The sequence below is a fragment of the Bos mutus genome, chromosome 5, assembly GCF_027580195.1.
Source record: "Bos mutus isolate GX-2022 chromosome 5, NWIPB_WYAK_1.1, whole genome shotgun sequence".
Taxonomy (NCBI): domain Eukaryota; kingdom Metazoa; phylum Chordata; class Mammalia; order Artiodactyla; family Bovidae; genus Bos; species Bos mutus.
This window is the reverse complement of record NC_091621.1, coordinates 53,141,361-53,153,996: the sequence shown is the minus strand read 5'-3', so window position 1 is coordinate 53,153,996 and position 12,636 is coordinate 53,141,361. Positions and strand designations below refer to the sequence as shown.

General features: G+C 40.4%; 1 protein-coding gene across 4 annotated transcripts in view; it reads right to left on the bottom strand.

Annotated features, from left to right (window-relative positions):
* The window catches only part of POC1B (POC1 centriolar protein B), a 105,243-nt gene that overhangs the window by 3,137 nt on the left and 89,470 nt on the right, over positions 1-12,636 (bottom strand). For all 4 annotated transcript variants that reach the window (XM_005906327.2, XM_070370936.1, XM_070370935.1 and 1 more), the window contains one exon: positions 2,185-2,403. In XM_005906327.2, coding sequence (XP_005906389.1) covers positions 2,185-2,403 — 219 coding nt within the window. The remainder of the gene's footprint in view (positions 1-2,184; positions 2,404-12,636) is intronic.

Sequence of the window (12,636 nt, the reverse complement as noted above, 5' to 3'; positions counted from 1 at the left end):
ATGCTCATAATACTTTTTAATATTTCTTGGGTGCCTACTATGCTCCAAGCATTTTGCCTGATATTTACATACATTATCATAATGCAAAAAGCAAAAGCTTTTGATACGTATATTATCAACACCTATAACACTGGTTAACTCCAGTTACCTACTGTCTGAAAAATTATAATGAGAAAGTGATATTGTTGGGTTGGCCCAAATGCTCATTTGAGTTTTTCTGTAACATCTTATAACTTACAGAAAAGCCCAAACGTTTTGGCCAACCCAAAACAATCTGTACTGAATTATAAACATTGCCACAGGGTTAGGAGATACTCAGTCATCTGTAATTGAAGTGAACCAGAATGTGCTTATTTCACTTGATTCGCCCACAGATTCACACTGTTCCCATTTTGCAAGTGTGCTGTGCCTGCTTTTCACTTCTTTCGTATTTGAAGGGTAGTCAGTCCTTCAAAGTTAAAAAAGTAGAGACTTTCAATACAGTTTAAAGTGATCCATTTAACCCTGAATCAGGGGAAAAGGTGAAATGGGTCACAAAGCTGATAGAGCAGAGGATGCAAAGACCCGCAAGAGGACCTGCCACTCAATGGGATAGGCAAGTGAGGAAGCCAGCACGTGCGGAGCCAGGGCCCTCGAAACAGGCCCCAAAACTAAAGCTGGCAGGAGGGTGAGAGAAAAACTGCCTTTTAAAGGCAACAGACGTCTGATAAACACAAAGTCACCTCCAGCACAATACTGCAAAGCAAAAATTGGTGATTTTCCTATGATTTTTCACTGAACAAATCTTATGACTCCAAGGTCTCACAAGACTTGTTCCCACAACCTGTCACGACTCATATCCATGTCCCTTAACTCCAAGGTTCGGAGAAGTTATCTAAAGGGTAACATTTTTAATTACTGGCTCTAAACCCAGAAGGGAAAGTTAAAAGACCCATGCCAAAACCTTGAATTCTCTGGAGATGAGAACTGGACATCTGGGCGATTCTTAATTGCCTGGGCGATTATAATGTACAGCCAGGGTTAACTGTACATTAACTTATATGCAAGATAACTTCTATACAAGAGCTATTTCAACTCAAAATATTTATTCTGGGAAAGTAATCAACATCTCTAGTTCATGTCATAGCTTCTTTCTGTATAACCTGGGACAGCATCTGCTCTGACAAATATTAGTGTCCTCATCCTATTTATCAAAGAATGATAAGACTTATTCAAAAGAAACACCAAGGAAAGCTGGAAGGACAACCTTTGATGTATCCATTTTATACACTGCTTCCATTAAATGACATCTAAATTTCCTGACCAAGAGTTGGAAGACCTTTGGTGTGTTAAGATTCATTGTATTCCTTCTTGGCAAAGGTAAACTGGCATTCAGTAAAGCGATTATCCTTCAATAAAAGAAATAAATTTTAAAAATTGCTTAAATGTAATTAAAAGGGATTAAGCCATTATGTCTTTCCTTTTCACTGTAAAATTATTCATTATAAGCATGACCATATAATGAAATTTAATAAAAGGATGTATACAGTCTGGTAAAAAATAATGAATGCTGAAAGTCATCCTGTGCAGTAAAAAATAAATTAAAATTTAGCATCAATGAAAAAAAAAAAAAAAAAAAGACTGGGTAATATTCTAAAAGGGGAATGTGAAAACCTCATCTCCAGAACAGAGTGTCCCGTAAGAAGCTTTGAAATGAGGGAAGTTATACATTGGACAGAGGGAATTATCCTCAGAGTGAAAACTAAAAGCACTGCCAATATTTCATTCTAACTGAAATGATTAATCCCAATATATTTTTTCTTTTGGCCTTAAATATTTCTTTGATAATATCCAAAATCTAAATACACTGCATTAGAAAATTCTTAGGGCAAAACATTACTGTCCAGAATCAGATTTATAGCATGAAGTACCCCAATATTTCATCACTGTCTCCTCCCCTCCCTTCTGGTCCTCAGATGCCAGATATAGTACAGTCTGCGTATGCACACGTTTACATACGCATGGGCTCAGACCTTGCCTCCACAAGACCTAGAGCACCTCAGCAGAGCACGTGTTGCTCTGTTAACTACCACCTTTGAGCTTGCTAAGAAAGAAAGTATCCCCCCGCTGCTCTGCTAGTTCTGCAGCCTGCTGTAGCCAGGATTTTGTACATCTTACCTCTAAGTGTGAAACATGCCAACCCACCTGTGTCAAAACATTGAGCTGTTCCATAATATGCTCTAATGCATCAGTCACAGCAAGCGGTATGCTTCTTTGACTCTCAGAAGGGAGGTCGCTTATGTCTTCTGTTTTCTTTTTCAAAATTGTAGGTGAACATTCTGATGACATTAAAGAAGGATTCAAGAAATACCCGCAGATCTCTTCACCCTTGTCTGGTAGAGTTCTAACAGTTGTTTCCGTTGTCTTTGACACCATAGAAAAGATGGGAAGAGTTACATTTTCCAAACTTTAAAAATTATATATTAAATATATATATAGTTTCAATATTCCTCTTTTAAAAGCCAAACTTGCATTTAATTTTCATCTTCAACTACTGCAAATTACAAGAGGAAAAAAAGGCTAAAAAAGAGAATGGAGGAAATTCACAATTTTCCTTGATTTTTTTTCAGTGAAATATAGTTTGTATGTTGTATATATCTGTCTAAAGGATGAAGTGTTATACATTTAAACGGGTTGTTAAATGCTGTCTAATTCTTGATTTTAAAAGTCACATCAGTTAAGATAACTATTATTTGATTTCTGAGGGGAGGAACAAGATGGCAGAATAGAAGGACTTGGGCTTGAGTCCTCTAGTGAAACACCAAAATTACAACAAACTGCTGAAGAACCATTGACAAAAAAGACTGAAACCTATCAAAAAAGATATTCTACACTCAAAGATGAAAAAGAAGACAAAGCAAGATGGTAGAAGGGGGTGCTTTCTCAATATAGTCAAATCCCATAACCACTGGGTGGGCAATAATTAAATAATTAAACCACAGAGGTATTCCCACAGGAGGGAGAGTTCTGAGCCTCACTTGAGGTTCCCGAACCTGGGGGTCTGGCATCAGGAGTAAGGAGGAGCCTCTGACTTTGAAGAGCTTAAGTACAGGAGCTCCACAGGACTGGGTGAAACAGAGACTCCACTCTTGGAGGGCACCCATAAGATTTCAAATGCACTGTGAGCCAGGGTAAGGTAGTGACTCCATAGGAGCCTGGGCCAGGCCTGCCTAAGGGTCTTGGAGGGTCTCCTGGGGAGGTGGGGCTGTGGCTCACTGTAGGGTCAAGGACACTAATGGCAGAGATACTGGGGAATATTCACTGACATGAGCTCTCCCAGAGGTTGCCATTTTCACACTGAGAACACAGCCAACAGGCTCCAGTGTTGGAACACCTCATGACAGACAATCAACAGGGTGGGAACGTCTTGGGAACACCTCCCAAGTAGAGGGAGCCCCATCCATCAGTAGACACGCTGCCTAAAGTTGTCCTGAATGTACAGCCACCTCTAAACACACACCATGACACAGCCCTCCCACTGGGAAACCTGCACAAAGCTCTTAGACCAGACACACCCAGCAGGAGGCAGCACCAGAAGCAAGAGGAACTACAATCTTTCAGTTTGTGAAACAGAAATTGCAATCACAGACAGTTAGACAAAGTAAGATGATGGAGAAATATGTTCCAGATGAGGGGACAAAATAAAACCCTAGAAGAACAATTACGCAGAGTGGAGATAGGCAGAGTACCTAAAAAAGGACTCAGAATAATGATAGTAAAGATGATCCATGATATCAGAAAAAGAATGGGAGCACAGACCAAGAAGATACAAGAAAATATAAAGAGCTAGAAAATAGAAACAACAAACAGTTGAACTATACAATAACTGAAATGAAAAATACACTACATGGAATCAATAGCACAACAAATGAAGCAAAAGAACAAATGAGTGAGCTGAAAGACAGATGGGTGGAAATCACCGCCGTGGAACAGAAAAACGAATGAAAAGAAATGAGGACACTCTCAGAACCTCTGAAACAACATCAAATGCACCAACATTCCCCTTATAGGGGTCCTAGAAGAAGAGAGAAAGGGTCTGAAAATATTTGAAGAGATAACAGGTGAAAACTTAACTAACTTGGGAACAGAAACAGTCACACAAGTTCAGGAAGTGCAGAGAGTTCCATATATTAATAGATAAACCCAAGGAGGAACACGCCAGGACTAATACATATTAATTAAACTGACAAAAATACAATTGACACCACAGAAATACAAAGAACCATAAGAGACTACTACAAACAACTGTATGCCAATAAAGTGGATAACCTAGAAGAAATGGACAAATTCTTAGAAAGGTACAATCTTCCAAGACTGAATTAGGAAGAAATAGAAAGTATGAACAGACAAATCACAAGTACTGAAAGTGAAACTGTGATTTTAAAAAATTCTAACAAAAGTCCAGGACCAGACGGCATCATAGCTGAAGTCTATCAAATATTTGGAAAACAGGAAACATCTATCCTTCTGAAACGATTCCAAAAAACTGCAAAAGAAGAAACACTCCCACACTTGTTCTATGAGGCCACAATCATCCTGATTCCAAAACCAGACAAATTGTTGAAGTGAAAGTCGCTCAGTCGTGTCCGACTCTTTGCGACCCCATGGACTATTCAGTCCATGGAATTCTCCTGGCCAGAATACCGGAGTGGGTAGCTGTTCTCTTCTCCAGGGGATCTTCCCAACCCAGTGATTGAACCCAAGTCTCCCTCATTGCAGGCGGATTCTTTAGCAGCTGAGCCACCAGGGAAGCAATAACCAGACAAAGATACCACAAATAAAGAAAATTACAGGGCAATATCACTGAACACAGATGCAAAAATTCTCAACAAAATGATAGCAAAGCAAATCCAATGATACGTTTAAAGGATCATATACCATGATCAAGTGGGCTTTATCCTAGGGAGGCAAGGACTTTTCCATGTCTGCAAGTCAATCAGTGTGATATACCACATTAAGAAATTGAATAATAAAAACCACATGATCCTCTCAATAGGTGTAGAAAAAGCGTTTGCCAAAACCCAAAATCCATTTATGATTTAAAAAAAAAACACAAAAAAACACAATTCTCCAGGATGTGGGCATAGAAGGAACCTACCTCAACATATTAAAGGCCATATATGACAAACCTACAGCTGACATCATTCTCAATGGTGAAAAACTGAAAGCATTTCCTCTAAAATCAAGAACAAGATGAAGATGTCCACTCTTGCCACTTTTATTCAACATAGTTTTGGAAGATCTAGCCATGCCAATCAGGGAAGAAAAAGAAATAAAAGGAATCTAAATTAGAAAAGAAATAAAACAGTCATAGTTTGCAGGTGATATGATAACTGTGTGTGAAGTGTTAGTCACTCAGTCATGTCTGACTTTGTGACCCCATGGGCTGTAGCCCACCAGGCTCCTTTGTCCATGGGATTCTCCAGGCAAGAATACTGGAGTGGGTAGCCATTCCTTTCTCCGGGATATTCTCAACCCAGGGATTGAACCCGGGTCTCCTGCATTGCAGGAGGATTCTTTGCTGTCTGAGCCACCAGGGAAGCCCAACATGATTCTATATGTCGATAATCCTAAAGATGCTACCTGAAACCTACTAGAGTTCATCAGTGAATTTGGTAAAGTTTCAGGATAAAAACTTAACATACAGATATCTCTTCCCTTTCTATATACTAACAAGGAAAGATCAGAAAGAGAAATTAAGGTAACAATCCCATTTACCATTACTTCAAAAAGAATAAAATACCTAGGAATAAACCTACCTAATGAGGCAAAAGACCTGTACCACACTCCAAAAACTTTAGGATGCTGATAAAAGAAACTGAAGATGACAGAAACAGATGGAAAGATATATTATGTTCTTGGACTAGAAGAATTGATATTGTTAAAATGGATATACTACCCAAAGGAATCTAAAGATTTAATATAATCCCTATGAAACTACCAATGGCATTTTTCACAGAACTAGAATAAAAAAATTTTTTTTTTTTTTGTATGGAAACACATAAGACTCTGAATAGCCAAAGCAATCTTGGGAAAGAAAAATGGAGCTGGAGGAATCAGGCTCCCTGACTTCAGTTTATACTACAAAGCTACAGTAATCAAGACAATATGGTACTGGCACAGACACAGAAATATAGATCAATGGAACAGGACAGATGCCCAGAAATAAACTTATAACCTATGGTCAATTAATCTATGACAAAGAAGGCAAGAATATACAATGGAGAAAAGACAGTCTCTTCAATAAGTGGTGCTGGGGAAACTGGATAGCTACATGTAAAAGAATGAAATTAGAACATTTCTAACACCATACACTCTCATAAGTCTTTGTGCCATCAGTAGAGCACTTATCGCTTCTTGTTCTATTTGTGTTTTCGTGTCTATATCCCCTAGCAGCTTGTGAGGGTTACTCTCTAGGAGACATAACTTGGTCATTTTTCTTCCTAAGGTGCCTAGCATAGAGTGTGAGACACAGACTGGGCTCAACATTTGTTAAACTAAATTCAACTGACTGTCCTGCATCTGTTGAGCCATCAACAAAATGCAAATATTAATAATTTGACAGTATTTGGGGAGAAGTATAAACTTAAAGTTAGGATAATACCATTCTCTACTAAAACTTAGTCTTAAATGCCTCCTAACGGTGTAGTCTCTTCTCAGGTTGCACAGTTGGTAAAGAATCCACCTGCCAGTGCAGGAGATACAAGAGATGTAGGTTTGATCCCGGGTTTGAGAGATCTGCTAGAGAAGGAAATAGCGACCCACTCCAGTATTCTTGCCTGGAAAATTCCACAGACACAGGAGCTTGGTGGGCTACAGTTCATGGGGTCATAAGGAGTCGGACATGAGCACGCACACACACACAGGCACAATGAGGGAGCAATATAAGCATTTATCACTTACCTGAAAATCACTGCTAGATTTTTATCCCCTAAAAGTATATTTGATGGTTTCTGGTGAAATAGCATAAGGATTTTCTGACAAGCATGAATGCAAAAGGAGGCACTTCACATGTAAAGTGAAAGTGAAAGACTCTCAGTCATGTCCGACTCTTTGTAACCCCATGGACTATACAGTCCATGGAATTCTCCAGGCCAGAATACTGGAGTGGGTAGCCTTTCCCTTCTCCAGGGGATCTTCCCAACACAGGGATCGAACCCAAGTCTCCCCATTGCAGGCGGATTCTTTTCCCCTGCACCACCTGGGAAGCCCTAAAATAAGTCAGTTTGGGCTTATAATTCACATTGCTAGTTTTGCTTTAATTCTGTAAGTAGAAAATAAAACAGAGAACAGTCTACCCAAAAGTGGTCTTGACCCCTCCAGCTAAAGTGAGTTTCCCATCACTGAAGGTTCTAAAATAGACTTGGGATGGTCACTTGTCAGGGATATTGTGAGAAATATACAAACATCAGATCAGGAAATTCAAACTGAATGCCCTTTAAAAGTCCTTTCCATTCCTGACATTCTGAGAGTTTTTAAGTCACTACACGCACACTACTCTCTCTCTTATAAAATGCCTGCCTGAAATAGACTAGGATAACAAAAAATATCTTTTGCCTGGACAAAAATAAAAGCAAAGGCTACTTTTCAAAGAAAGAATGGATCATTTATTTTCAATGAGAACATTCAGAATCAAGATTAGAAACTCCAATTATCTTTATATGGTATCTAAAACAATGAAGATATACCATTTATTCAAACAAGATTGTTTTATTTTAGCACTTATGGGTCTGGAAAATTCTAGATGCCAGAGATATAGGAGTATATTAGTTTCCTACCATGACTTAAATTACCCACAAGTTTAGTGGCTTAAAACAACACAGATTTACTCTCTTAAAGTTCTGAAGGTCCAGATTGATTTTATGGGGCTAAAGTCAAGGTGTCAGCAGAGTTCCCCACAGAAGGCAGTTCTGGGAGGGAATCTATCCTTGCCTTTCCAGCTCCTTGAGGATGCTGACATTTGTAGCTCTAGGCTCCATCACTCTGATCTCCACTTCTCTACTTCCCATGCCTTCCTCTTCACCCTCTAAGGACCATTGTGATTGCACTGGACCAGAATCTAGGATAATCTCCCCATCCCAAGATCCTTAACTTGATCATATTTGCAAAGCCCCTTGGCCACGTGCATGCCTGCTTGCGTGCTCAGTGGCTTCAGTTGTGTCTGACTCTTAGTGGCTCCATGGACCACAGGCTGCCAGGTTCCTCTGTCCATGGGATTCTCCACACAAGAATACTGGAGTGGTTGCCATGCCCTCCTCCAGGAGATCTCCCTACCCAGTGATCCAACTGGCATCTCTTCTGTCTCTTGAATTGGCAGGTAGGTTCTTTACCACTAGCGCCACCTGGGAAACACCTTTGCCATGCAAAGAAACATACTGACAGTTGCTGGGGATGAGGACATGGACATCTTTTTGGACCATTACTCTGCCTAATACAAGAAGTGAATAAACAGGAGACCCTGTTGACATGGGGTTATATTCCAGTGGGTAAATATACAGATATGTGATGTAATCTCAGGTAGTAACAAGGGTTATAAAGAAAAATAAAGCTGGGTAAGGTGTTCCATTATGATTTAGCACCACTGATGATGCAGTTTTTAATGGGAAGAAAGGTAGAGAATAAATTTTGGGCATGTTAAGTTTGAGATGCTTATGTGATTTCCAAAGGGAAAAGTCATGGATATAACTGGAAATACATGAATCTAGATTTCTGTGGAGAGCCTGGGGCTAAAGATATAAATTTGGGAATTATCAGAATATATATGGGCTTCCCAGATGGTGCTAGTCATAAAGAGTCTGCCTATAATACAGGAGACCCAGGTTTGATCCCTGGGCCAGGAAGATTCCCTGAAGAAAGGAACAGCAACCTACTCCAGTATTCTTGCCTGGGAAATCCCATGGACAGAGGAGACTGGCAGGCTACAGTCGATGGGGTTGCAAAGAGTCGGACACAACTGAAGTGGCTTAGCACGCAGCATAGAACATACATATATTTACTAGTTTTTACAACGGATATAAATGAACAGCCAGGTGAAGAGGTATATACGGCAAGGTCTGGAAGGGTACCACTTGCAGAAGCTTCTGTTCCCTTGGAGTTGGGCTGTGAGGCATGTGACTCTTTATAGCTATGAGTCTAGGAACCAAACAGAGTAACTGCAAAGACTTTAGAAGGCAGGAAGAAAGGAGCAGGAAAGGTGACTGGCGGCTCATGTGGAAGGAGAGGTGCTGGACTAGCAGCCAAGTAAGGAGAAGGCAGTGGTCACCAAGACCAAGTCCTGTAAGGAGAAGGCAGTGGTCACCAAGACCAAGTCCTGTAAGGAGAAGGCAGTGGCCACCAAGACCAAGTCCTGTAAGGAGAAGGCAGTGGCCACCAAGACCAAGTCCTGTAAGGAGAAGGCAGTGGCCACCAAGACCAAGTCCTGTAGAAAGACTGATGTGGCTGACCCACCAGAACCTTGACAGGAGTGGACTGGTGGGGGCAAAAGCTGAACTGGAGTGAATTCAGAAGAGTGAAAAAAGGAAAAGGAAAGCAGGAAGACTGAATGTATGCCTTTCTTTTAAGGAGTTTTGCCAAAAAGGAGAGCAGAGCAATGCGACAGGACTTGGAAACAAATGAGGGGTCATATGAAGTTTTGCTTTTGAAAGATGAGAACTACATTACAAACGTGTGCTGATGAGAAAAATCAAACAGAAAGAGAGCGCTGATGTCACAGGACAGGGAGGAGGTAACCGCTTAGTAAATGGATTGCTAGGCAGTACTGAGCGCTCCTGGAGTTTTGTATGAATAAATTTAAGGGGAAGTCAGTCAGCATGGCTGGCTAGTCAACTTCAGTTGCTTGGGTGTACAGAGTTGGCAGAAAAATTTAATCAGGCTGAAGTTTTTTGGGGTGACTACAATGGAGATAGATGGGAAAACAGTGGAAACAATGTCAGACTTTATTTTTTTGGGCTCCAAAATCACTGCAGATGGTGACTGCAGCCAGGAAATTAAAAGACGCTTACTCCTTGGAAGGAAAGTTATGACCAACCTAGATAGCATATTGAAAAGCAGAGACATTACTTTGCCAACAAAGGTCCATCTAGTCAAGGCTATGGTTTTTCCTGTAGTCATGTATGGATGTGAGAGTTGGACTGTGAAGAAGGCTGAGCACCGAAGAATTGATGCTTTTGAACTGTGGTGTTGGAGAAGACTCTTGAGAGTCCCTTGGACTGCAAGGAGATCCAACCAGTCCATTCTGAAGGAGATCAGCCCTGGGATTTCTTTGGAAGGACTGATGCTAAAGCTGAAACTCCAGTACTTCGGCCACCTCATGCGAAGAGTTGACTCATTGGAAAGACTCTGATGCTGGGAGGGATTGGGGGCAGGAGGAGAAGGGGACGACAGAGGATGAGATGGCTGGATGGTATCACTGACTTGATGGACATGAGTCTCATTGGAATCCGGGAGTTGGTGATGGACAGGGAGGCCTGGCGTGCTGCGATTCATGGGGTCGCAAAGAGTCAGACACGACTGAGAGACGGAAATGAACTGAACTGACAATGGAGAGAGAAAGGGGGCAAGGGCGTGGCTATGATGATGACTATAGAATCTAAGCCCATAAAGAGACGTGCACACAGACACGGAACGTGAGCAATGAAAAGGCAGAGGTTCGGTGGACTGGAGCTCCTTCTGGGGCTGATGAATGATCAAAACTAGAAGACTAGAGGAAGTGGTGGCCAGGGAGTGGGAGGCTTTACACTGAGTTTACCGTCAACACAAAGGATTCAGACAGTTACTGAGTTCATCTAAGAATCCTGACCAGGAGAGGACAGAGGTATTTCAGAAGTGAGTCAGAGTGTTGCTCTGTCTTTGGTTCTTGCCTTGAGATTAAAAGCCAGTGTTAACCAAGGTGTGGATGGGTCAATCAGAGAAACAGAACACAGAGCTATGGAGTCACCCGTGTGGGCTTGTCACAGGGCCACAACACAGGCAGGACTCGTTCTCGGTTTCTAATGCCCTTAGGAAGAAAAGGCTGTTCATCCTGAAAGAGAAAACCGCATCTACTTTATATCTGCACAGTGTATTGTACATCCTTGTGAGAACATACTTATCTGATCCAGTCGGATTGATTTAAAAATATTTCTAGGATAGAATCAGAGAATGTCATGTGAAATTTGTGTCTCCCAGACTAAATTCGCTGAGCTGAGAAAGCCTTCTGTTTATCCCTTGGGAAAAATCGTACATCTTTTTTTTCTCAAAGAGAGAAAAAAGAGGCTTTGGGGATAACGTTTTACTGAGGGCTTTGATTTCTCTTCTTCAAACCAAATTGGAAATTTCATTTTTGTCAGAAGACTTGAAAAACACCCCTGCCTCAATGCAGCTATCAACTAGAATATCTGAATGATTAATTCGGTGCCCTTGGAAATGACAGCCAAGGCCATAAATCTGTCTGTCTTTGTTTTTAATCTTTACTATCAACTCCAGAGAAGCTTATTAGTTTTGAAGCCATGAATAGGTAGGATAGAGCTAGGAAAAATAAATTTGTGCAAAAATATCCTTCCACGTTTCATGATTAGGCAAACATAAGCTATGAATCCCTTAAAGGAATATTTGTCTTCAAATGCCCGGTGCTGAGTCTCAAATCGTGCACTGTATCAAATAAATCTTAATTAATGATAAAGCACTACCCAGAATTATCTAGGGGAGGTGGAGAAAGAGAGCAGGTAGTCCATGAACTAGAATTAGAACTCTCTCTTCTGAGTTAATATAAAACTAAAAATGCTATTCCCAGTATTCTAGATGAATATAAAACCAATAAAACTTTCTGTAAATTCCAAAGAGAAAACACATAGTTATTACATCTCTTGTAAATCCTGCTGTTATACCCCAAAGGCCTACAGAGTAAGGGATTTATTCTTATTATCTCTTTCCTGAAGAATCAACAAGAACATTTTATGCAAACTGCTGAAATGACTAGGGTAGAAATCAACCATTATTTATAGCGATACCTCACTCTGTTCACAAAAGGTGTGTGTGTGTGTGTGTGTGTGTGAATCTAAATTCTGAGGCAGGTAGTAGCTTATACTGTACAATGATGTACTGCTTTAAGAGATGTTTTACATTCAAGTAAGGATCACACCTTGCAAAAACTCAAGTTTGATGTGGAAGACCACATTTGGTTTAGTTGCACCCACATCATGTCTCAAAAAAAACCCCATCTGTTCATCTTTCAGAAAGCTGCCCTTCTCTGTATGCACATCAACCATCTGGTGAAATTAATATAGGCATGAATAAGAGATGTAACCTCACTGCAACACTAACATTTCTGAATGAATCTGGAATCCTTCTCTTTTCATCTCATAATAACTGATGTTTTTAAGTTCCAATTTTGCTCTTAAAATTCAATGAAAATACCAAGTGAAGTTAAGTCAAAAAGAGAAAGACAAATACCATGATATCACTTATATGTGGAATCTAAAATAGGACATAAATGAACTTATCTGTGAAACAGACTCACAAACATTGCGAACAGCCTCGTGGTTGTCAAGAAGGTGGGAGAGGAACGGCTCAGGAGTTTGCGATCAGCAGAAACAAACTCATATATGGAATGGATAAACA